This window comes from Callorhinus ursinus, unplaced genomic scaffold, assembly GCF_003265705.2.
Source record: "Callorhinus ursinus isolate GAN/ISIS: 27379988/994484 unplaced genomic scaffold, GSC_fseal_2.0 scaffold34, whole genome shotgun sequence".
Taxonomy (NCBI): Eukaryota; Metazoa; Chordata; class Mammalia; order Carnivora; family Otariidae; genus Callorhinus; species Callorhinus ursinus.
Window position 1 is genome coordinate 1,344,111 of NW_027397096.1, and position 25,630 is coordinate 1,369,740.

At 53.1% G+C, this 25,630-nt stretch overlaps 2 protein-coding genes and 1 long non-coding RNA gene across 6 annotated transcripts in view; all 3 read left to right on the forward strand.

The window, feature by feature from the left end:
- SLC43A2 (solute carrier family 43 member 2) overlaps window positions 1–4,309 on the forward strand; it is a 40,846-nt gene extending 36,537 nt beyond the window's left edge. For all 4 annotated transcript variants that reach the window (XM_073879309.1, XM_025851022.2, XM_025851023.2 and 1 more), the window contains exons 12-14: window positions 137–210; window positions 1,595–1,718; window positions 2,262–4,309. In XM_073879309.1, coding sequence (XP_073735410.1) covers window positions 137–210; window positions 1,595–1,718; window positions 2,262–2,423 — 360 coding nt within the window. In that variant the 3' untranslated portion in view covers window positions 2,424–4,309. The remainder of the gene's footprint in view (window positions 1–136; window positions 211–1,594; window positions 1,719–2,261) is intronic.
- Window positions 4,310–4,483: 174 nt separating this feature from the next.
- Window positions 4,484–10,445, forward strand: LOC112808408 (uncharacterized). Its single transcript, XR_003204344.2, has 2 exons — window positions 4,484–9,595; window positions 10,068–10,445. It is a non-coding gene; the product is annotated as an uncharacterized lncRNA (long non-coding RNA).
- A 3,931-nt stretch (window positions 10,446–14,376) lies between these two features.
- PITPNA (phosphatidylinositol transfer protein alpha) overlaps window positions 14,377–25,630 on the forward strand; it is a 40,654-nt gene continuing 29,400 nt past the window's right edge. The window contains exons 1-3 of the mRNA XM_025851138.2: window positions 14,377–14,630; window positions 18,524–18,554; window positions 23,988–24,133. Coding sequence (XP_025706923.1) covers window positions 14,611–14,630; window positions 18,524–18,554; window positions 23,988–24,133 — 197 coding nt within the window. The 5' untranslated portion in view covers window positions 14,377–14,610. The remainder of the gene's footprint in view (window positions 14,631–18,523; window positions 18,555–23,987; window positions 24,134–25,630) is intronic.

The following is a 25,630-nucleotide window of genomic DNA, read 5'->3' on the forward strand; positions in this document are numbered from 1 at the left end:
TTAATAGCTGGCTCACAAAATTCCTGAAAATTCAGGAATGGGCCCTGGCGATCGGGTGCGCACCCACGCCAGGTTGCCAGTGCTCCCGTTGCTCAGGACCTCTGAGGACCCTCACGCTCTGCTCTCCCTCTCTCAGATCCTGTCCTTCATCCTGCACACGGTTGTGCGAGGGTTCATCCACTCCGCTGTCGGGGGTCTGTACGCAGCTGTGTAAGTGCCCGTTGCTGTGGGTGGCCAGGCGCCCGTGGTAAGGGAAGGGCCTGGGGGAGGCTCGTGGTGGGACTGAGGTCCTGGAGAGGACCAGCCGGCCCTCTGGGCCCATCTTGTATCGGGGGACGGGTACCAGGACGTCTGTGGGCCGTGTCAAGGGATGGTCACAGCTGGCGAGAAGTGGGTCGACAGGCAGACGGCTGGGTGCCCACAGGCCTTGGCATCTAACACGAAGTCAGCTCCCCAGCCAGGGGCCTTGCTCCTCTGTAGCTCGCTGTTGCCTCAGGCCTGCCGCTCAGCCGCATCCTGGGACCGCCCCTGGCTGCCCACAGGAAGGGCAGGGGTGGGCTTGGCTGCCCCAGAGCTGAGTGTCGATGTTCCGATGACCCTCAGCAGGGGCAATGACATGGGTAACTGAGCCCACAATGTGTCAGACTGTTCTCACTCTGAGTCTGAAAGGGCCTGGTTCTGCCCATCGCCTTCTCATTTAGCCAAGACTAAGATGAAACCAGCCTCCTTTTCCAAGAGGCCACACGTGCAGAAGGAACCACCACAGCTGCTCTCCCCCCTTGGGCTGGGGCTTGGCTCAAAAATGGAACTCGGGGTAGCGCCTGGCTGGCTCAGTCGGTAGAGTGTGCCACTCTTGGTCTCAGGGTTGAGTTTGAGCCCCACACGGGGTGCAGAGATTACTTTAAAATCTTAAAAGAAAAAAAATGGAACTCAGACACCATCTGCTGTGTGTCTCTGACCAAAGAAAGACCAGTTCGTTCCTCGCTGGGAGCCCCTTCCCGCCTCTGGGGCCGCAAAGCCGCAAAGCCTGACATTCGCTGAGGTTTGGTCAGAATTCTGTCGCCCTTCCAGCAGCATCCCACGGGGGTCATCCCAGGTCTGCATGTCATCCCCCACTCCGCCCAGTGCCAGGAGGAAGTTGCTGCTGCCTTGGCAGAGTCAGCGAGGCCACCGAGAGCGTGATGCCGAGTTTCCGCGATTACACAACGCTCCGCTCGACGAGGGCGTGGCCGAGCCAGGGCCGGCCTCCAGCCTGCCCCCTGGGCCCGCTTCCCAGACTCCCGCCGCCACCACTCTTTCCACTCAGCCCGGCCAGACACCCATGGACCTGGGGCACACCTGGGTTGGGTGGGGTCCTCCAGAATTTGGGGTCTCACACTGGTCTGAAAGAGCAATTCACAGTCACAGAACTGCTTTGCAGAAACCAATCCAAGGCAGGCCCTCCACTGTGCTCTTAGGCAGCTCCTGCCTCTGCTTCGGCACCAGACGTGCAGCCTGGAGGCCCCAGTACCCCTGGGGCCAGGCTGAGGCCGAGGAGCGCTTGGAAAGCCCGTGAGTGGCACCTGTGGTGACAGGTCCCCTATTGTCCTGGCAGGTATCCCTCCACCCAGTTTGGCAGCCTCACAGGACTGCAGTCACTGGTCAGTGCACTCTTCGCCCTCCTGCAGCAGCCCCTGTTTCTGGCCATGATGGGTCCCCTGCAAGGAGACCCCCTCTGGGTAAGAAGGGTCTGGGACTGTGGGCTATGGGGATCTGCCCCACTCGGCGGCCTCAGAGCTGGGAGGCATCCCCCAGGAGCTTCCAGAGCCCCAGCGGCAGGCAAGTTGGGACTTCAGTTAGGATCGATTCAGGGTCCCCTGGTGACTGGTGGCTGGGCAGGAGGAGAAAAGTATCCTTTCTGGACCTGATTTTGGGGTGGTCCTCCCACCAAGGGTTGGGATTCCTAACCAGGCACGGTGAGCTTGGCCCAGTCCTGGTCCCATCCCTGGATGTTCACGTCAGTAGGTCAGAGGTGGGGGCCTGGGCCCTGAGGGCTTCCTAGCGGCCGTGGACAGTGGGAAACTCTGACGCTGGAATGTGGAACGACGGGCCCTTGGACGGCTTGAATCTTCCAGTTTCAGTTTTTCCTTTCTTCTCCTGTGACCTCGCCTTTTCCAGACATGAGTCTGGGGAAGGGTCTTGAGCCGGGCTCTGCGAAAGACCACAGCTCCTGCCCCATCCCCTGCCTCACGCGATGGCAACTCTCATTTCGGCTTCTCCAGGTGAACGTGGGGCTGCTCGGCCTGAGCATGCTGGGGTTCTGCCTCCCCCTCTACCTCATCTGCTACCGGCGCCAGCTGGAGAGGCAGCTGCAGCAGAAGAGGGAGGACGACAAGCTTTTCCTCAAGCTGAACGGCTCCTCCAACCCGGAGGCTTTCGTGTAGCGCCCACCACCTCGGAACTGTGGCCTCCTGCCCTTGCTTCAGTGACTCACCGGTGTCCTTCTCCCCATCCCAGAGGACCTCCGTGCACCCTCAGGATCCTCTCCTTCACATTTTGGAGTCCACGCTCCCTCCCGGGGCCCTGGTCCTGCCTTGGAGCTCTGCAGTGGAAGGATGGGAGAGGGCCCGGATGTGCGATTTTCCTACTGCTGGAAGCAAGGGCTGCCGTGGGCTTTGCTCTGCCACCCTCGAGGGGCCCTGGGGCCTTGAGGCTCCGTGGTGCCTGCAGGGCGAGCAAGGAGGACCCCCAGCAGGCAGGCTCTCTCCCTTAAGTGTCTGGATTCTGCCTCTTGCCAAAGCAGTGGGGTCTGCCATGTACTGCCTGCCACCTGCCTCTCGGCTGCATGCCCACTGGCCACACCTGCCCAAGGACAAAGGCTTGCGCTGTCTGCTCCCCCTCGCCTGGCCCCTCGACCTCCTCCCTTGGCCAGTCTGAGGCTGCCTGAGGAAGGAAGGACCCGCTTCCTGTTGTTGGTGCTAACCCCTTTGTAATTCCAGCCCCCTGTGGCCTGTCCATGACCTGGTCTCCTGTTACAGGCCTGTGGAGAAGCCCCCGGCTGGCTTAAAGCCTGGGGAGGAGATGGAGGGCTGGATATTCAGGCACCGCTCAGGGGCCAAGGACAAGGCTGATTAAGCAGTCCCTCACCTCCTCCCTCTGGGGGAGGAGCAAGTTTCCACTGCCACCTTCCATCCAGTCTGTGACCTGAAGGGAATTAAAACAGCACCAACAGGGCACCCCCTACACACACAGCTGTTTTTATGGGGGTGGAAGTCAGGCTGTTGCTGACAGACGGAGGTCCAGGCCTGACTGGGGAGATGGATTGTGAGGGGCCCAGGGGTGCGTGTACATGTGGGATGTGTGACCATGTGGGATGTGTGAGATGTGTGTGGGATGGTGCTGAGGTGTGGGCTCTGGGTGTCTGCCCCTATTCTCCGGAGCCCCGCTACAGGCCCTGGGGCCCGGAGGCCGCCTCGCTCTGGACCTGGAGCTTGTCTGAGGCTGTGGGGTTACAGCGCCTCCTGCCGGCGGGCTCCTCCAGGGCCCTGGAGCTGTTTATGTGAGAGAGGCCCCTGTCCTCTGCCAGGCTGGCCTGGCTGTCCAGCCACCTGCCGCCTGACTGCCCCCAGAAATGTGTCTGAGACTTCCTGGGAGTACGCAGCAGGGTGGGTTGATTTTTGGGTTTATACTTTCGGGTCTTTTAAGTTTTACCAGACTCCTTTTTATAAAGCAATAAATCCATTTTCCTCCCGGGAAGGGATGCCCCTGCTAGCATTTCAGTTAATGGCTACACGTGCCTGCTTTGAGCTCGAGAAGAAAAGGCAAGACAAGATTTTTCTGCCACTGACCAGCCCCAGTCATACCCAGTCGCTCCCCGTCTCTCTGGGTGATTGCCATCTTGGGAGCTGCACTGGGGCAGGAGAAGACCGTATTCCCCGAGCTTGCGCCCAGACAAACTGGGCTTGTGCAGACATCTTAGAAGTGGGAGCCACCCCTGCTCCGCTATCCCAGCCAAACAGCGAATCCTGACCCTTTCCATCCCTTACTCAGATTTCCTCCTCCTGGCTCAACTGCCCTGAGGGTTCCTCCTGAGCTCAGGACAAAGGGTGACACCGAGAGACAGAGGCAGAATGCGGTCTCGGGCTCCAAGAGACAGAGGCAGAATGCGGTGAGGGGAACTGGTGGAGGACAGGAAGGGACAGATCCAGGCCCAAATTTGAGCTCTGCGTGAACAGTTGAGCACCTCGAACACACCTCATTTTCCCAGGCTTCAGTCCAGTCCACTCAAACATTAAAAAGCAAAAACCATTTGTTTAAAACAAACATTTTTTTTTAATGTTTTATTTATTTATTCATGAGAGTCAGAGAGAGAGAGAGGCAGAGGGAGAAGCAGGCTCACACAGAGCAGGGAGCCCGATGTGGGACTCGATCCCAGGACCCTGGGATCATGACCCGGGCCGAAGGCAGATGCTTAACCATCTGAGCCACCCAGGCGCCCTAAAACAAACATTTTTAAAAAGGAGAGAGAACCTAGATCAACATTTCCCAAACCACTCCTTAGAGCACTAGTTCCTATAAGATGTTAATTATTCTCATTTAAAAACAAAAAAAACTTTCCCGGTCAGGGGTGCCTGGCTGGCTCAGTCAGTACAGCATGTGACTCTTGATAACTGGGGTTGTGAGTTTGAGCCCCCTGTTGGGCATAGAACTTACTTTAGAGAAAAGAAGGATGGTCAGATCTGGGAAACGCGGGGTTAAAGTCAAGCGTGTTTTCTTACAGCAGCAGGCACTTGCTGCACTGGTCGTGGCCCTGGACGTGAGGCCCCCAAGAGCAGGGGCGGTGTGCTGCAGAGGGAGCACCAGTTTTAGCGGCCGGAGCCGGCCTCCACACGAGGCCCAGTGGCCGCCTGCGGCAGGAACACCTCGGGCGCTTGTTAAAAATGTGACCGCCAGGTGTTACCTCTGGCCTAGTCTACATTCGGCTAAACACCCCCCCCCCGGCCATCCTGTGCCCCCAAACGTTTTGAGACCTCATTCTGCTCTGACCGTAGGGAGTTGATGGGTTACATATTTTCCTATTATCATCCTTGAATCGTGATAACAACCGAGGAGTTAGATACTATCCCTATTTTATAGCTGGAAAACTCGAGGCCCAGAGGGTACAGTCACTTGCTCAAGATTAGAGCTGGTACTCAGAGGCTTCTGAGGTCATCAGAGAATCCAAAGCCCTCCAGACCAGGACATTCCATTCAGAGCTCCAGCCCCAGGGCCCATCTGGCCCTTGGGAGCAGCCAGCAACAGCCCCAGGGAAGGGAAGCAAAAAGCCGGGCACGGTCTCCGTTTCCCCGAGCCAAGAGCTTCTTTGGAGCGGGGGTTGAGCTCTACTTCATAGAATCATGTTGGTTGATGGGTACTTGCGGGAACAAATCTCCCCCAACCCTGAGAGGAGTGCCCTGGGAGGGGACGGGACCACGGGCTGGTCAAAGGCAGTGGGCATCAAGGGGCCACAGACCTCTGTCTCCACCTGCCCTCCCCGCATTCTTCAGGCTCCCGGTGGGAAGGAACAGGAAGTGATACCTGGAGTGAGTCGGAGTGAGGAAGGGGGCTGCGCCACCCTCGGGAGCATTGTCAGGAGTCCCCCCCTCTCTAGTCTCCCTGGACTCTTGTCTAGGAGTCCAGTCATTCCTTTGTGGTTGGCTCTCTCCAAACCCTCCTGGGGGAAGGTTCCCACCCTTCTAAAGGTCACAGGTATGGTTGCAGGCCCCTGGGGGTCCCCTTCTGTTTTGTTCTTTCTCCTTTCCTGCTTGTACCGGGAATTGGCCTGGTCAAAAGAATGCTTCAGCCCTCCTCGTCATGGCCCTGGGCTATGTAGTCTGAGGGGACATCATACTGCCCTGGGCCCCAAGGACCCTGAAATGGGGCCACACCTGGTACTGGGGGTACATAGGCAGGACTGCCCCAGGCAGCAGCATGAACACATTCAGCCCAGTGGAATTTCTGATGCACTTGCATGTCAGCCTATGTGAGTTTGGGTGAATACGTAGGGGGGCTGGGGGGGCGGCGTTCAGACAAGCAGTTGGCACTTTGTGGTGAGGGGCTCCTGTCAGAAAACTCTGAGAAGTCCTCTCCATGGGATTGGGCTTCGGGGGGCACCAGCTCCCCTCCCTCTGAAGGAGAATACAGTGGCTTCTCATGGGCTCTTGGGGTGGTGAGGTGCCTTATCTGTACCAATTACCAGGGGCCCAACTCAAAGGACATATAAATGGTGGAATTATGAGGATTTGGAGCCCAAGACCCCCAAAGTGAAGGAGTTGGTTTTCCATAGGCTGCAGCAACCCACTCCCAGGGTTGAGGGTAGGTCAGGGAGAATAGGTGGGCTCTGTGAGCCTGTTTCCACCCGTGCCCTAACTTACCCAAGCCCTGGGGTGAGGATGTAGTGCCAGGAAGGAGGTGTGGCATCGTCCGGGGGGGGTGGCCTGCCACGGGGCAAAGCTCTCTCTGTCCGCAGGGAGCCGCTGCCTGTGCCCCTGGGTCTCTGCAGACAGCATGCCCACCTTTGAAGTTCATCATTCTCAGCCTCCTGGGGTGGATCTGAGAGCAACCGGGGCCCCTGGCAGCTCCCAGCCCCATCCCAGAATGAGGCTCCATCTCCCTGTGCCAAGGAGGAGCAGAGGTTAGAGGTCCCACCACAAATACTATCTCGGTGACATTAGGCATGTCTTGAGCCTCAGTTTCCTTATCTGTAAAATGGAGGTAATACCCTCACCGTGAGGTAGGTGAACATGGACACACAGCCCTTGCACACTGGTCTACTTGGTACTTCGTAGGTACCTAACAAGTGAGAGCATTGTTTCTGATTCTAAAGGCGTGCGGACAGCCCAGGGAGCGAAGACCACCCCCTCCCCTAACCCCATCCTTATAATCAGACATCTATTTTAGGCACCTCGGACCAGGTGAAGGAAGGGAAGTCTCTCTCTATGCAAAAGCCTTAAGAAGTTGTCCTGTTGTCCGTTTTTCTTTTATGCCTCACATTTTAGTTAAGAGATTTGGCCCCAAAGCTTCTTGAGATAATTTCTAAACATTGAGGCACCCTGACGGTTTATGCCAAGCGGGGTGACTCCGATCACGGCTTGTAGGCAGCACCGCCATGCCACCTCCTGTGCAACTGCTCGGCTGTGCCTCGGTGTGCGCGCGTGTGCATGCGTGTGTTCAGATGTGTTCGGGGCCCGTCCAGTGTGGTTGCGTTTTGAGGAGTGTGTGTGTAGGGGCTCGTCTGCGGGCCACCTCTCCAGCTGGCCAGAGAAGAGGGAGGGGGTCTTGCCTCACTGAGGCCCTTTCCATGGCTGGAAAGGCCTGCCTGGGTCCTGAGTGGTGCCTGGAGGATTCATCGGTTCCCCGAGTTAACCAGGGTCAATAGCGTCACCATAACTCAGTAACAGACCCCGATTTCCTGCTCCATTGCTGTCTCTGGCACCTGGCTTACTTCCTGGCACACAGTAAGCACTCAATAAACGTATGCTGAGAATGACTAAGAACTGCTTCCTCCTCCGCTTCTGTGTCTCTTTCTAAGTCACACATCTTTCTGCCCCTTGCCTTTTGCTCAGATTCCCTGTCACTTGTCTGAAACAAGCTCCCTGACCCCCACCCCTCCCCCCTGCTGCACTTGCCATCCCCCAGCTTTGCTGGTTTAGCCTTCCGCTCTGCCATTTCAAGAGGTGGGGGAGGGACAGAGTAAGGGGCCTCTTGGGTGGGAAGACCAAGGCTCCTGGTGAACTCTGGCTCTAAAGGGAGTTCACGCTTGTCCCTTTTCTTTTGTCCTAAGGTGGTGGTCATGGACATGACTGCTCCTCCTAGAGATTTCCTACCAAGTGGGCCATCCTCCTGCCGGGGCCCTGGGCAGTGGCAGCAAGAGAAAGAGAGCGCACCACTGGGTGTCCCCAGAGAATCCCCAGGGAGATCCCCACCCCAGGGAGGGACGGGGCATCCTGGCTCCTGACCCTGCTAGGGTGGAGGGGGCTTGAGACCCAGGGGAGGGATGTAGATGGCCTGCCACATCCCTTTGTGGCTACCTGTCCTTTTCCCATATTTGGTTGAGACAGCTCAGAGAAATATTTCTCTAATGCAAATGGAGCCACAGCATAAGGTCTCTGGTGATGCAGGGACACAGGAGGACCTGGGGGGACTGGGGACCTGGAGGCCACGGCCTCCATCTAAGGGGCAGTCATGACACCGTCATGGCCATGTGGAAATGAGCCTAGTGTTGTCAGATCTTCTGAGTTTTTTCAAGAGAAGCTGAAAATCCAGGGCGCCTGGGTGGCTCAGTCGGTTTGGGCATCTGCCTTCAGCTCAGGGCATGATCTCGGGGTCCTGGGATCAAGTCCAGGGTTGGGCTCCCTGCCCAGCAGGGAGTCTGCTTCTCCCTCTCCCTCTGCCCCTCGCCCCTCAACTCGTGCACATGCTCCCTCTCTCTCTCAAATAAAATCTTTTAAAAATTTTGAGAAAGAGAGAAGCTGAAAATCCTAAATTTTATTATTATTTTTTTAAATCCCCATTTTGAGGGGCATCTGGGTGGCTCAGTCGGTTAGGTGTCCGACTCTTGATTTCAGCTCAGGTCATGATCTCTGGGTTGTGAGATCAAGCCCCAAGTCGGGCCCCTGCACTGACCATGGAGCCTGCTTGGGATTCTCTCTCCCTCTCCCTTTGCCCCCCCAAACCCAAATCCCCAATTTCAAATGTTGGCTCAAAAATAATTTTTTTCCTTTAATTATCATGGCTGCTCAAATAGCTTTCAAGCGTATGCAGGCCAAACACTGTCAGAGGTAGGGAGATAGAAGAGGAGTAAGTAAAGGGCCTCCTTGCCTCTTTTGAGTGCCCAAAGCAACTGCTTGTCTATTTCTTTGACTCCAGCAGGTGACACATTTGTCTTACATCAGATTGTGGCCCTTCCTGGGCCAGGACCTTTTTCTTTTTACTTTTGTCTACCCCTAGCCTGGTGCATAATGAATGCTGTGGAGTGAACAAGTGGGTTAAACACTCCAGTCTGGCTTCTAGAGTGGCCGGAGTCTCTGCTTAGGGACAGGGAATTGTCAGGCAAAGTGCAGGGCAGAAGCAGCAACCCATCCTTAATGGCCAAGTGCCTGCCCATGGCCTGGACCAACCGACACCCTCCTCTGCCCCACGGACCCAGCCCAGCAGCCAGGGTCACACGTTTATCTTTTTTTTTTTTTTTTCCTGTCTGGTGTCTGTCTCTCCACCAGAATGAATGCTCCTTGAAAGCTGGCGCACGCCCTGCTTTGATCACTGTGATACCTCTAGTACTTAGAATGGGGCCTGGCATGGAACAGCGGCTCAATCAATATTTGGAAGATGAAACTTGAAAAGGGAGAGAGACAGACAGACAGACAGAAAAGAGGCTGAACCGCGCTGAGAAGCTGGGGGAAGAGCATGCTCTTGCCCGCCAGGAAGGGACAGAGCAGAAGATGGAAACAGTGAAACACAGTCTCCCCGAGATCCCCAGAGATGGGTTACGGGCGCGGCTGTGGCCAAGACAGCAGCAGGGCCTGCCCCCAAGAGAAACCGGGCGGGCAGCAGAACTTCGAGATGCGCAGACATGAAGGTGAGGGCAAGGGGAAGACCAAGATGGGGCTCGGGGCGCACAGACGGGGGAAGGGGACTGGTGTGAAGAGGAGATGGAAGAAACACTGGGCTGCAGGTCACCCAGACAGAGCAGCGGGACGGAGACTGAGACCACAGGGATGGAGAGAGGCAGGGAGGGGTCTGGACCGTATAGGCACAGGAGGGGTGAACAGAGACGGAGAGAGGAGAGACAGAGACAGAGAGAACAGAAAGGAAGCTAGAGAGGGAGGCAAAGGTACGGAGAGAGGAGAGGGCTGGAGAGGGAGCTAGAGATGGGGAGAAGACAGAGAGGTGCAGACAGAGACGGGGGCGGGGTGGAGAAACGAAGAAAGAGACATAAGAGGCAGAAGATCGCTGGGACCCTCGGAGATTTTAAGCCTGGAGCATGGAGAAATAGTTTTGAGGGGGCAGTGGTGTCCATCCCTCCTTCCTCACAACACCCCCTTCCCCAGGGATGGTGACGTAGAGACGGGCCATGCGCCGCACGACATCCTTAAAGTGCATCGCCTCGTCTTCTGATTGCGAGCACTCCTGCGAGGCGGGCACAGTCATCGCCTGGTTTTACAAATGAAGACGCTGAGGCAGGGAGGGGTTAGGTGACTTGCACAAGCTCCCCCAGGTGGGAAGTGGCAGGGCTGGGACTCTGAGGTACTGGGCACCACGAGCTCTGCCCCCGTAGTGGAGCTGAGGGCTCCCAGGGGGCCACAGCTGGAGAGAACCGCACCACCCGGAGGTGAGGCTACCGCCTCAGCACAGCGGAAGCACGGCTTTGCTAGAGCCAAAGATGTCAGTAACGCAGCAACTAAAAATAAAATACGGGAAAAAACGTGGACCTCGTTCAGACACTGAACTTACCTAAAAGAAACCGTAAAATGGTATTTTCGAGACAATTAGGGAAATCTGAATATGAACTGGGTAGGAGATAATATCAAGAAATTATAATTTTGTTAAGTATGATAAGGGCATTGTGGGTTTGCGAGAAAATATTCCTATTTCTAGAATGCACGCTGAAACACAGAGGGGTGAGGTGGCACAACGTGAGATCTTTAAAAAGTTTCAGGAGCGGCAACATCTCACTGACAGTTGAATCTGGGTGATGAGCACTGGGGGCTCCTCAAGGCCCTCAGGGGCCGCCCCTGCCCCCGGAACAGATGTACAGTTCCCTAGCTTGGCACCCAGTCCCACCTATGTGCCCACACATGAAGCGTCACTTGCTAACCAGAGGCCCTTGTAGAATCCTGCCTCCGGGCCTTCGCACATAATAGTTCCCCTCTGGAGATGCCATCTCCTCTTCCAATCTGGCTCAGGTGCCGTTGTCCTGGGGTGCTTCCCACACCTCTGCCGCCCAGGAGGCCGCCTCTCCTTGGCTGTCTCTCAGAGCAGAGGCTGTTTCTCAGCTGTTTCACTTGCTTTGCTTTTTACTTTTCCCATTGCCCAGCACAGCCTCCAAGCCCCCTTGTCTCAGCTCTTGTTAGCTAAAGAGTCAGCTCAGCAATAATTCCTCTCATCAGGCAGGGCTCAGTCTAAACATCGCCTCTTCTAAGAGCCTTCCCTGACCACCCAAGTAATGTCGCCCCCTGTCCTGCCTCTCCATAACGTTGACCACTACTTGAGGCTATTTCTGTATTTGTTTATATTCACTTTCCCCCACTGAACAAGGGAAGGACCCGGTTTTTCTAGGTCACTCCTCTATCCTGAGTGCCGAGAAAAAGGCCCAGGATAAGGCCAGGAGCTTAATCAATATTTATTGAGTGAATGAGTAAATGTAGTTGTCCCAACTAGACTGCAGGCTCCCAGAGGGCGGGGTTTGGTTACTTTCTGGAAAGAGCCAACACATGGCAATTGTTAAATAACCATTCATTGATATTATGTGGTTGAAAAAGCCCTATACTGGAGTCAGGGGACCAGAGTCCAGTTAATCTTGGACTTTGGGTCATAATCCCTCTTCTCAGGCGCCTGGCTGGCTCAGTCCATTAAGCGTCTGCCTTCGGCTCAGTTCATGATCCCAGGGTCCTGGGATCAAGTCCCACATCAGGCTCGCTGCACCTGCTTCTATCGTCACCTCCCTGCTCATGCTCTCTCTCTCTCTCTCTCAAATAAATAAATAAATAAAATCTTAAATTTTTTTTAAAGATTTTTATTTATTTGACAGAGAGAGAGAGAGAGAGAGAGAGACAGCGAGAGAGGGAACACAAGCAGGGGGAGTGGGAGAGGGAGAAGCAGGCCTCCCGCTGAGCAGGGAGCCCGATGATGCGGGGCTCAATCCCAGGACCCTGGGATCATGACCTGAGTCGAAGGCAGACGCTTAACGACTGAGCCGCCCAGGCGCCCCTCAATAAATAAAACCTTAAAAAAAATGATACCTCTTCTCTTGGCCTTCCTTCAAGGGGCTTGGACTTGGATTTCTGGGGCAATCCACGTGCCTACTTTACGATTTGACGAAGGAGTGGCCGACATGTGCAATACTCAGGGCTCTGCTGAGGTACCCGTCATGGCTTGCCAGCAATGTGCCACCTGCTGCACCCTCCCTTCCCAGGTCCCTATCTTGGGCAGCCTGCTCACCATCACCTGGCTGTCCCTCAAGTCCAACACTGGAGTCATTATCTTCCTCTGTGTAAATCTACCTTTCCGGTGTTCTCCTGAAGGCAGTACTGTCCAGCCAGGCTCCCAGGTCAGAAACCTGGGTGGTTTTCTCCCTTTCTCCCTCTCAGCCAATTAGTCAACAAACCCTACAGATATTACCTCTTGAGTTGCTTCCCTCCCCTGCCCTTTCCCATCACTGTCCTAGGCCATCTTCACCTGGACTTCCCCAAGAGGCCTCCTAATTGGTCTCCATGCCTCTGCTCTGGCCCCGTCCATCCCCTCTCCACCCACCCCTCAGAGTGAGCCTTCAAACACCAAACTTGCTTAAATTTCTTTTTTTAAAGATTTGTTTATTTTAGAGAGAGAGAGCAAGAGAGTTCACATGCATGGGCGGTGGGGGGGGGCAGAGGGAGAGAGAGAATCTTTTTTTTTAAGAGATTTTATTTATTTGAGAGAGAGAGAATGAGAGATAGAGAGCACAAGAGGGACAGAGGGAGAAGCCGACTCTCTGCCGAGCAGGGAGCCCGATGCAGGACTCGATCCCGGGACTCCAGGATCATGACCTGAGCCTAAAGCAGTCGCTTAACCAACTGAGCCACCCAGGCGCCCGAGACAGAGAATCTTGAGCAGACTCCCTGTTGGGTGTGGAGCCCACCACATGGGGCTCAATTTCAAGACCCATGAGATCATGACCTGAGCCGAAATCACCAATTGGATGCTTAAATGACTGAGCTGCCAGGCGCCCCAAACTTGCTTAAAACTCTTAAATGGCCCCAGCCCCCTTAGGATGGACTCCAAACACCTTATCATTGCCAGGAACTGTATTATCTGCTCCCAACCCTCTCTCCACCCTGCCTGGTAAACTCTTCCCCTCCTAGATCTCAACTTAGCACCTCTTGGCGGGGGGGGGGGGGACACGACAGCTGGCTGGCTCAGCTGGTAGAGCATCATGCAACTCTTCATCTCTGGTGGTGAGTTCAAGCCCCACGTTTGATCTCTGCCTGGGGAGTCTGAGCCTCACGTTGAGTGTGGAGATTACTTAAAAAAAAAAAAAAAATCTTGGGTGCCTGGGTGGCTCAGTTGGTGAAGCGACTGCCTTTGGCTCAGGTCATGATCCTGGAGTTCCGGGATCGAGTCCTGCATTGGGCTCCCTGCTGAGCAGGGAGTCGGCTTCTCCCTCTGACCCTCCCCGCTCTCATGCTCTATCTCATTCTCTCTCTCAAATAAATAAAATATTAAAAAAATCTTGGGGCGCCTGGGTGGCTCAGTCATTGGGCGTCTGCCTTTGGCTGGGGTCATGATCCCAGGATCCTGGGGTCGAGCCCCACATTGGGGTCCCAGCTCCGCGGGAAGCCTGCTTCTCCCTCTCCCACTCCCCCTGCTTGTGTTCCTTCTCAAGCTGTGTCTCTCTCTGTCAAATAAATAAATAAAATCTTAAAAAAAAAAAATCTTAGGAACAAAACAAAGAAACAACAACAAAAAAGACCAACAAAACAAAACAAAAACAAAAAAACACCCTATCCCCAAACCCAACCCTCTCCTTCCAGGAAGCTTTTGCTGACCATACCTCCAGTATAATCCCGCCAAGCCTGTGTTTTACCACTCACGGGCCTTTTCTCGAATCTCTCTTGTTTTACTCTCTCAACGAAAGCACAGGTTTTGGGTCCACAGCAGGTACTTTGCAAATACTTATTGGATGAATGACATCACACTGAGACTGCTGGGTGAAAATCTCCATCACACGCTCATTATCAACTTGAGCAAGTCTTTTAACCTCCACCTCCTCTTCACCTGTAAAGGCGGACAGTCAGTAATGGTAACTTTTTCTGGTAGAGATGTCTTGAGGAATCAAGTACTTAGGAGAGCATTCGCACGTAAATTTGGTTATCGTTAATGTTTTCTTAGCACAACCCTTTCCTGGATCTCAACCCAACGCACGGACGGGACCGTGCCTACGGGTACAGAACACTCACACCTAGGTCCCACCCGACACCTTGATGTCCGCTCCGTCTACTGCCCGGGTCGTGCGCCTGCAGGGGGCCCACCTCCGACGCTGAAGCCGACGCCACGGCCCTTTTAAGGACGGAGGGGGCGGGCCCGAGAAGGCTCCGCCTTTGCACTGAGGTCAGCGCGCAGCGCTGCGTGTGACGCTTTGGTTGCCGCAGAGACGCCCCGCCCCCGCGCGGCGCTGCGGAACCGGAGCTCCGGGCGGCGTCGGCAGCGGCGCGGGAGGCGGCAAGGCCGGGGCGGCAGGAGCCGGCGCGGCGACCGCAGCGAGAGCGGCGGGGACGGAGCAGACCACGACGAAGGCGCACAGGCAGCCGGGCCGGGCCGGGCCACGGGGAGAGCGGCCGCCGGGAAGCGGGCGGGAGGCCGGGCGGGCAGCAGGCAGCCGCCGAGCTGCGGAGCGACATGGTGCTGCTCAAGGAGTAGTGAGTGTCCGGCGGGCCGTGCGGAAGCGAGGAGGAAGGGAGAGTCGGGGATGACGATCAGGGAGCTCGATGGCCTGGCGGAGGGGATGCAGTGGCCGGACGCGGCCCGAGGGGCTGCAGAGCAATGGATGGGCTGTTGGGCGGCCCAGCAGGGGCTGAGGGGACCCGTGAGGGCCGGACAGGGCCTGAGGTGGGACCAACGGGGATAGAGAGATACGGACAGCTCCTGCGGTGGGGCCTGAGGAACCGTGAGGGCCGAATAGGCCTGAGGAGAGGCCGAGGGGACAGTGAGGGCTGGACAGGGCCTGAGACGGGGTCAAGGGGACAGTGAGAGCCAACAGGGCATGAAGAGGGGCAGAGGGGATGGAGCTGTGGGGCGGCGCTACCGTGGGGCTGAGGGACGGAAGGGCCCGCCAGAACTGCAAGAGTGGCTGAGGGGACTGGCGGGGGAAGGAGGAATAGGCTTCAGGGACCAAGGAGTGGTTAGACAGCTTCAGGAACGGAGCTGGGATGATGGCGAGGAGCGTGAGGGAACCTGCAGTATGAGGAGTGGCCGCCGTAGGCTTCAGGGGAAGGATGGTGATAAGTGCACAGAGGAGAAGGAGCAGGGAGTTAGGGCCAGGCTTGGGTGACGGGAAGGGTCTGAAAAGATAGCAGAGGGGACTGGTGGCATGACGTGGTACCCAAGTGGTCGGTGCAGAGGAGGAGGAGCTTGGAGAGAAGCTCAGGATGTTTGCTTGGGACTTGGGGACACTTGGGTGAGGAGTCCAGAAAATATTGGTGAGGAGCTGATTTGTGGGCGCTAGAGTGATGGAGAGGGCTGGCATGTTACCAGGGTAGAGGACAGTTTGGAGAGGGCATATGTTTGTGAATATATGTAACAAGTACACATATTGGAGTAGGGTTTGGGGGACAGGGGCAGCCTGTCTCTAGGGCATTCTTAGTCTTGGTGCAAAGAGGATAGAGCAATTGCTTTGAGGACTTGAGAAGGTTCCCATAAAGCCATTAATTGATGACAGACAGTGAAGGGTGAGGGAGTTCTGGAGTAGTGACTGGGGTGGGAGACGAGTGACTTCTGGCAGGTGTTGCAAGGAGATAGGCTTGCGCCTGAAATCCGGGGGATCAGATGACCGGGTGGGATGTTTAAATTGCTAAATCTTTCAAACACTAGATGACTGATCACTGAAGCTAATGGTTCCAAGTAAACATTTCAAGACTTCTTTTTTCCCCCCAAAGAGGAGAGGTCGAATGTATATGTGCAGAATTTACAGTGAAACTGCTTGTGCTGGAAGGGAGGGCAAGTGGGCAGCTCTGGGTCAGAAGCCCAGAAGTCCAGAAGTGGGAGATGTCCCAGAGCAACTGGTAGAACTCAGTTGGTACCCAGGCAGGTGTGCAGAGGGCTGTTTCCATGTTGTCACTGAAAGCACTTTGCCCCATTCCATGTGGCTTGCTCCTTGGAGGTGTTCAGGAGATTTAGGACATAGTATGGAGCTTTGGATAACAAAGGGAGCAGAGACCCAGGTGTCATCCCAGCTTGACACTTCATCTGAACAGCATCATTTTGAAGTCCCTCCACTTCTAGTTCTTGACATCCAGGATGATGTTGATCCAGAGCTCTGAGCTTTATATGGTGAGGAGGAAGAACCTTGGGATCCCAACAGGAGGAGGGAGTGGTACACTTTGGATTTTATTATTTATTTTTTATTTATTTTTTAAAGATTTTATTTATTTATTTTAGAGAGAGAGAGTGAGTGGGGGGGGAGAGGGAGGGAGAGAGAGAGAGAGAGAGAATCTCAAGCAGACTCCGGCTGAGCACAGAGCCTGATGTGGGACTCGATCCCAGGACCCCAAGATCATGACCTGAGCCGATATCAAGAGTTGGATGCTCAACTGGTTGAGCCACCCAGGTGCCCCAGCACTTTGGATTTTAATCTTGATTGTCCAGACAGCGGGCTTTTCCCATTCTCCTGATCTTTTTTTCTGTTCCCAAATGAATCCTAGAGTCTATAGAAACCTGTAGTTCTGTGAAGAAGGTCAGGCAGGGAAGGGAGCTTCGGAAGAGCTCTGAGTGAGTTTTGAAGAGAGGTCCTTCCTTCCCATTCTTTGTTCTTCTGCCCTTGAAGCCTGCCAGGGAAAGGTCCAAGGTGCTGGGGATGCAGAGCCTGCTTGGCATCGGCGTTTCCTTCCTGCCTGACTTATGCCCCGAGTGTGCATCCTGGGGCAGGGGACGAGGAGGGGGGCATCCGAGACACTTGGCGGTGGCTGCAGTGCTGCAGCTCGGGGAAGGGTGGAAGTGAAGGTCACACTGAAGTGAGCACGGCTCCAGTCTCAGCCCAGCACTGCCCCTGTGGCCCTATCCTTTGGAATTGCACGCTATTGCTGCTGAAAGTGGTTTTGTTCCTAAGGAGCCAGGGAGAAATGTCTGGGCGTGCAGCTGTGATGTAAGCAGCCTCGGAGCGTCCTGTCAGGAACTGGCTGATGCTGGTCTCTTTTGAGGGGGAGACTTGGTGCCCACGAAGGGCCTGAAGTTTTCCCTGTTGATTTTTCCGACACTTCCTCTAACAGGATTCTCCTTGATTTGATTTTGGCAAATTCTTGGATGTGATGCTTACTGCTGTTCTTGAAGATAAAAGGCGTATTGTTTTCTAGGAAGTTTCTTCTGAGGGTGCAGAAGTTATGGCCTCCAAGTTGAACGTATTTTTCTGCACTGTCGGCTTTCTCTGATGGGAGGAGGGCGACTGTGGCCGCATTAACCCAGTAACCTGCAGGATTTGTGTCACTGGGGTCACTCTGGAGGAGGTGGGTTAGCAGGCAGTAAGGCCTTGAAGCCCATTTTGGTTTTCCTGCTACTTTGCTGCTGTGTGCCTTGCCCTTAGTGAGGTGTTTTTCTCAGACCCTTGTGTGCTTCTTGCTACATGGGGGACCTTCGGGGGTTTAGAAAATAGCGAGTGGACTATTTACCAGCCTGGAACACAGATCCCAATTGTTGGAACCACTGCATAGGAAGGAGAACATAGCAGCTCATGCTTCACCAAGAGTGCAAGGGGCGGAAGGCTCCAGTGGGTTCCAGCTAAGGTCTGGGAACTGAGAATCTAAGCTCGGGAGCTGGCATGATTTGTGGTTTTGTCTCAGCTCTCTGACCTCACAGCTTTGAACTGGGGCTTAGCTGTTGCTCCACCACCAGCCCTCGTACCTCTGTGGATTCTGACTGGTGCGGGACCTTGCAGGCCGTGGCTTTTGTGTCAGCCTACTGACGGTACCTCCAACAAAAGGTGTTCGCTGAAATGGAGAAGAAAAAGAAAGCAGTCAGTTGGGGTGCCTCTGGACAGCTTCTGGAGGTCAGGACACGAGTAGAGTGTCCACTCTTGGTGGCTTTGTGACAGGAGCTTGTATTGCAGTGTCCTGCCCCAGAGCAGAGATGGTTGGTATGTGCTCTTAGGGTGAGTAAGCTCCAAAGGAGCGTGGCCCCTTCCTAGCCTTCCACCTCGAGGGCTATTGTTAGGAGATGGGGCCCATAGAGATGAAATCCCCAGGGCCTGATTCTTCAGGTCTGACTCCTCATCTTGGATTCAGAGTTTGCAGGGACGGGTCCTTGTTTTGCTGGGAAAGATGTTAGTGGGGGAGAGGGAGAAAAGGACAGCTCCAAATGTGAGTCAGAGGCCTGGGAAGTAGCTGGTAGAGGGACAGGTTTGCACTGAATCATAGGGTTCTAAATGGGACCTGAAGGGCACAGATGATCCTGCCTCAAAGCACTCAGGGGGCCATTCTCTGCTGGGTTTTTGACAGTATATGTCATGTGCAACAAAACATTTAATACTGTTCTGAGATGATGCTGTAAGAACGTTGGGCAGCATTCAGAGCCTGAAGTTGATACTCTTTTCCCTCTCTTATAGTCGAGTCATCCTGCCTGTGTCTGTAGATGAGGTAAGTTCCTTTTACTCCTTTTTATTCATAGTTGTATATAATTGCTTGTGACCATTAGCTAAGTTGGGCTCCAAGTGGCCCATACTCTTCATGTAGTTTTCATGGTTGTTCTAACTTAGAGATAATCAGTACATGATGAGAATTTTCCTGGTGCCACTTTCTGTCGAAGGAAGGCACTTATTTTTTATATCTGTGCCACCTGCCTTAAGCTGTTGGCCTGCTAGGTGACTTTGACTAGGGATTAAACGAGCACCCCCCCTTTTTTTTCTTTAAGATTTTATTTATTTATTTGACAGAGAGAGACACAGCGAGAGCAGGAACACAAGCAGGGGGAGTGGGAGAGGGAGAAGCAGGCTTCCCGCCGAGCAGGGAGCTGGTTGTGGGGCTCGATCCCAGGACCCTGGGATCATGACCCGAGCCGAAGGCAGACGCTTAACGACTGAGCCACCCAGGTGCCCATAAACGAGCCCCTTTTTACCTGCTAGGACTGTGCCTGTTTGGGATCATTTTATTGAGGGGATTGAGTGTGTGAGGGGATTTCTGGGACCTCCATGACACAACTGGGAAGTGTGCATGGCTCTCTCTGGTTGTGCAACAAACCAGTAGGGCAAGAAATCTCCGAGGCCCTCCCTAGCCACATTCTAGGTGACCGCTGGGAAGACCAAGGCCCAGAATCCTCTTACAGAGGGCAGGGAATAACAAATGGGCTTGGCTTGCCCTCTGTCCTTTCATAGTTTTAGGCCAAATGCTCCTGTGTATGGGGACCTGGCAGGATTTGCCACCAGAAGGTTCATAGGCCATGCTGACTCAGAATAGTCTCTTGGATGGCAGAAAACTGTCATAGAGCCTCCCTTGTCCCACCCTTCCTTTGAACTTCCTCCACTCTCCTCTCCTGGCGCAGCCTGTTCTTTGCACCCCTCCCCCCCCCGCCCCCCAGCTTCTAGCCAGGCTCCAGTTTGGGTGAAGTTTGTCAGCCAGTGTGGTGCCCTAGTCATCATCTTTCCTGTGGTGTCAGCATGAAGCTTCTGTGATAACTTACACTCTGTTCCAAATATGAAATGGACCTTTGAAAAATGAAATCAGGCCAACAGAGCCTGCAGCACACTTTAGATGAGACAAATATCCGAGTTTCCTGGCCCCAGAAGGGGTGGGCAGGTATTGGCCCTCTAGAGGATTGTCTCCTGTGGTGAGCTACACATCTAATAAGAGCTGTGGAGATCTGGGAGAAGGAGCCAGAGATGGGCCTCGAACACGCTCTGGGAGTTTTGGGAGAGGAGCATAAGAGAAACAAGACTGGGAAGCTGGGGAGAGGGCCTGGAAAGGATAGGTGTTGCTGTCCCTGGAGGCACCTGACATGTACCTGGGCCCTGGGAACCGTGTGCTTAGGCCAGCAGGTGTTGGCTTGACCCACCTCCTTCAGGGGCCTTGCTCTCTTTGTGAAAAATAAAAGTGGTGATTTTCCAAACCAGGAGGCCAAGCAGGAAGGCCCAGCATGTCCCTTGCCCTAAAACTCACCTCTTGGGGGTCCAGTAACACTCTCTCAACAGGATGATCCCACCCCCCCAGTCAGGAAGATGTCTCCCCAAACTCGGGAGTACCTCAGTGTGCATTTTGGGATGAAATGGATTTTTTCACAAGGAGTATCTTGACTGAACGAGGATGGAAATGTTTCTGAGACGTGTGGCCAATCCAGGAGAGCCAGGACTGTTCGGGAGCAGTATTGGCTGCTCTGCATAAGCCTGGAGATGATTTATGATGGGGCCAAGCAAGGAGGAAAAGAGGAACTCACCTTGACAGCATCTGCAATTGGCAGCTTTTCTGTAGTATTGAGGAAGTGATGGGGAGGGGTGAACAGAGCCTAAAGAAGCTTGGGAAGTAAGCGCTGGTTAGGATTCATCTTTCTGCCTGGGGATGGTCAACCTGTTCTCAGCTAGAAACCACTGATGAGGAAGCAAGTGCATGGCCTGGGTATGGGGGAAGCAGGAGCTGCTTTTTCTAAGATTTTTTATTTTTAAGTAATCTCTACACCTGCCATGGAGCTTGAACTTAAAACCCTGGGATCAAGAGTTGCACGCTCCACTGATTGAACCAGCCAGTGCCCCAGAGCTGCTTTTCTGATGGCTTGAACCTTAGTTCCAGAAGATCAGAAAATCTTGAATGGGGAAGCCAGAGAAGAAACAAGTAATGATCAACCTTTTCAGTCTTTATCAAAAGCCCCAGCCTGACTCACGGTTCCCATGGGAACAGTCCAGCACTTCCTAATTGAAAGCCTTGATTTGAGGCCCTCAGGGCGGGCTTTCTTTCTTTCTTTCTCTCTTTCTTTTTTCTCTTCTTTTCTTTTTTCTTCCTTCCTTCCTTCCTTCCTTCTTTCTTTTCTTTCTTTTCTTCCTTTTCTTTCTTTCTTTCTTTCTCTTTCTTTCTTTCTTTCTTTCTTTCTTTCTTTCTTTCTTTCTTTCTTTCTCTCTCTCTCTCTCTCTCTCTCTCTCTCTCTTTCTTTCTTTCTTTCTTTCTTTCTTTCTTTCCTTCCTTCCTTCCTTCCTTCCTTCCTTAAGTAATCTCTAGACCTAATATGGGTTTGAAATCATGACCTTGAGATCAAGAGTCGCATGCTCTTCCCACTGAGCCAGCCAAGCTCCCTTCAGGGCTTTCTGTTGTAGGTTGGGAAAGAGAAGAAAGAGAAAAGAGAAGACCATGGCTTTATAACCATCCTGATGGTCTGAATCAATATTCTAGGGCGCAATTAGCTTCTCTCTGGCCAGAGCCTTTGGCCTAATATGGCATGGGGTTTCTAGGCATTCTGCTGCAGAGCACGAAAGCCCTGGCTGTTTGACAACGGTGTGTCCGCCAGTGGTTCCTGGCTTAGATAGGCCCACCCCTTTCCATGTGGGCAGAGCTGGTTTACTTCCTGTTTCCAGAAATGTATGGTACCATTCCCCTGTGGTACCTGGCCCAGCAGAGTCACATGGGTAAGCCCAACAGCTATGCTGTTTTTCATGATAATGTTTTTTGTCAGTGTCTCAGGCCCACCTGCTGCATCTTCCTGGGCTCCCACTTGCAGTGATAGAGTCTCTATTTTTCTTAGCTGAATGCCTTAGTTCTTTGGGACAAGGGCAGACATCATTGTCCTAGGCCTGAGGAGGCTGGAATCCTGGTCTTGCCTCCTTGGGGCTCTTTATCTGATGTAATGGTCTGACCCCCACCCCCATCCGAGTGTGGCTGCTTTCTGCTTTCCCATGGTACGGAGCCACTGTGCCAAAGGGAAGCCTTTGACATGAAAAGTGTCCCTCACTTGTAGTTTATGGAGGCCAGCCTTACTTAACCCCTTTGGATTAACAAATCTCCCTTCACTTGTCTCATTGGGATTAAAGGATCAGAATATCAGGAGAGATTAAAGGGGGAAGATGCCAGCCAACAGACTGATCCTCTTAGAGCTTGCCCTCTGATTCCTCTGATTCCTGCAAGTGAAGGGGATTAGTCTCTGCCGGGGGGCCCCTCCCCAAACAGCAGCACCAGCCGACCACCCAGTCACCCCGACCAGGCCCCTTCTTCAGCCTGCCCTTTAGGATTCCTGATTCAGTGGTTAGATGTTCTTATGACTCTTCTTCTTCTTCTTTTTTTTTTAAAGATTTTATTTATTTATTTGACAGAGAGAGACACAGCGAGAGAGGGACCACAAGCAGGGGGAGTGGGAGAGGGAGAAGCAGGCTTCCCGCAGAGCAGGGAGCCCAACGTGGGGCTCGATCCCAGGACCCTGGGACCATGACCTGAGCTGAAGGCAGATGCTTAACGACTGAGCCACCAGGCGCCCATGACTCTTCTTTAAAACAGAATTAACGTTCCTTCTTAGGAACCCCTCGCTTAGCCAAACACTGACCCGCTTGATGGGGGTTTCGTCTCGCCTCAGCCAAGGGGTGGACTTGGAAAAGCACAGAGACAGCTTGGTGTTCCCTGGGGGCATTGAAGCAGCACTGATGTTGCTCAGGATTAGCAAGGTCAAGGTGGCTGGCTTACACCCAGATGTTTCTCTTTATGGGATTACCTGAGCCTTGATTGCTCACCTGGGCCTTTCCTTGGCATTTTGTACTGGGTTTTTACTTTGGAAGTTAGGGCTCTTTCAGTTTTATGGTGAACAGTGAATTGTCCTGGTGTGCTGCTTCCCCTTTCGCCCTTTGCCCAGAAATTTCCCTGCAGTGATTGTGAAGCCGCCCAGTACAGCAGGCTTCCAAGTTTGAGGAGAAGCAGCCCTGGAAGTTGCCTCTGCTCCTTGTTTCTTGCAGGCAGTGGTGTCCGCGGCAGCCACCCAGAGATGCAGCCTCTCTAGTTTCATTTCAAAAGGAGAAAAACCCTTGTCTGTCCTTCCTGGGAGTCCCAGGAGTTTGGGGAGGGGATGTAGAGGGTGAGGAAAACCTTTACACCCCCAGCGTAATCAAGTATCTTTTTTTTTTTTCTCATACTCCCTAAACCGTTGTTCCTGGTGGCACTGGCGGTGATAGGGAGAAGGCATCCTTTGGTATAGATGTAACTTCTTGCATTAACTGTTGCTGTTTATTCTTTTTTTCTTATTTTTCCTTCCGAACAGCTGCCCTCAAAGAGCAGGGAGCAGAAGGGCCAGGCCTGGGCAGTGCTCAGGTCATTGGTCCTAACACTGAGTTGTCCTGAGGGGGTTAGAGGAGGCCAGTAATCTTGACCAGTGACTTGCTAGATGGCCTATGACCCACATAAAGGAAAACTAGGTCCTTGCCATCTAGTAAGTGCCAAAACAGAGGGTGCACTTGTCAAATTGGGATTAAAGGTACATACTGTGGGGTAGGAATCTATGTTATCCATTATGGGAAACAGGGCACTTGCTTCAGCCCTACCAGGATTCTGGAAAGCATCTGGAGGTTTGGTTGCCTGCAAGACTGTTCTCTGAGCTGCAGGCAGGGTGATGAGCTGCGCAACACTGGAGAAAAAATAAGTAGATGAGCCAGTTTACAGCAGAGGTTGTGGATTTCACAGAGCACTGGGGCAATTTTCTTTAACAAGAAGTCATGTGTTAGGATCTGTTTAAATGAATGGGATAAAGAGACTTGTAGCAGCAAACCCAGATCTTGTTTTAGGGTCTTAATACCAGAGGCAGATTCAGGGAAAAAGCTACCTTTCTGGATAGTGGTGTGAGGTGAAGAATAGTCTCCTGCCTCCTTAAGCCTTGATGGAGGATGTAAAGATGGGAAGGAGGAAATTAGTCTGATAGCTAAGAAGAGGCCACAGAGCAGCGTTCATAGTTGCTGTGGGTGGATTAGGGCAAGGTCCCATGTGGAACTGCAGAATAAGGAGGGTGCGGGGGGGCAGGGATCCCAGAGTGGTGTCTTTGCACAGGTGCTGGTAACTGGAATGTGTGCACCTGTTGAGAATTCTGCCCTGACGATAACTCCTGTCTCTCTATCCCTTTAGTATCAAGTAGGGCAGCTGTATTCTGTGGCTGAGGCCAGCAAAAATGAAACGGGTGGCGGAGAAGGCGTGGAGGTCCTGGTGAACGAGCCCTATGAGAAGGACGGTGAGAAAGGCCAGTACACACACAAGATCTACCACTTACAGAGGTATGTGGCTGAGCAGCAGAGCCAAAGGGCGGCCAGGCATTGAAGTGGACATAATGGATAATTGGGGGGGTTTCCGGGTCCTGAGCTGGGTGCTCAGGTTGCTTCACCAGTGAGAGTGCATGTGAGTGGTTCTCCTTTGCTCATTTAAAGATTTTTTATTTTTTACATTTTTTTTTTAAATAAAATAGTTGTCCCAACCAGGCTCCTAGTCCCCGGAGGTGGTAGAGTTTAGTTTCTAAGTTGTCTGTGAGTATAGGGGTGTGTGTGGGTGGGTAAATGGGCGCTCCACTTTCTTGTTCTCGGATGGACATGAGATCAGAGTCTACACACTGTTCTTGACGTTGCTCCCCTGCTGCCCGTCACCAGAGCTGCCCTCCGCCGTCCACGCACCCTGCCCCGTTCTTGCAGAGCATGCCTGCCGGGGTGCTGGAGCTCGCTTCACCAGCCCTCCCTTGGTGGGTGCTTACAGTCATGTCCAGATACTGACGTACGGTATTCCCATAAGGTTCCTTCTTGCTGTATTTATGTGTGTAAATTTATAGTAAATGCTCCTAAAAGTGAAATTGTGGGACAGGTAGTATTTTAAATTCTGATATTGTAAAATCAGGTTACCAGAGAAATTTTGGTACCTCTCTGTGGATCAAAGGCATAAATATTTATTTATTTATTTATTAAAGATTTTATTTATTTATTTGACAGAGAGAGAGAAAACACAAGTAGGCAGAGAGGCAAGCAGAGGGAGAGGGAGAAGCAGGCTCTCCACTGAGCAGGGAGCCCGACGTGGGGTCCGATCCCAGGACTCTGGGATCATGACCTGAGCCGAAGGCAGCAGCCCAACCAACTGAGCCACCCAGGCGCCCCAAAAGGCATAAATATTTAAAAGTGAGTCTGATTTATATAGCAAACCATACAAATTTGCTGAATCTCTGGATTGAAACAGTAATATTTCAGTAGACTATAAGCTGACAAAAACGGCATTGAAAGCCATAGTAAACATACACCAGCCTGGGTGGCTCAGTTGGTTAAGCGTCATCCTTTGGCTCCAGTCATGATCCCTGGGTCCTGGGATCAAGTCCCATATCGGGCTCCCTGCTCAGCAGGGAGTCTGCTTCTCCCTCTGTTTGTGCTCTCTCTCTCTCTCTCTTTCTCTGACAATAAATAAAATCTTAAAAATACATATGTACAACAGCTTGAATGGAAGTTGAACCAAGCTAGTTTTAGAAACTATCCAGTACTGGAAAAAATAAACGTGATAAATCTTTTTTAACTGTGGTAAAATATACATAACACAAAGTTCACCATTTTTACCATTTTTTATTTTTTTATTTTAATTTTATTTTTTATTTTTTTAAGATTTTATTTATTTGACAGAGAGAGACACAGTGAGGGAGGGGACACAAGCAGGGGGAGTGGGAGAGGGAGAAGCAGGCTTCCCACGGAGCAGGGAGCCCGATGCGGGGCTCGATCCCAGGACCCTGGGATCCTGACCTGAGCTGA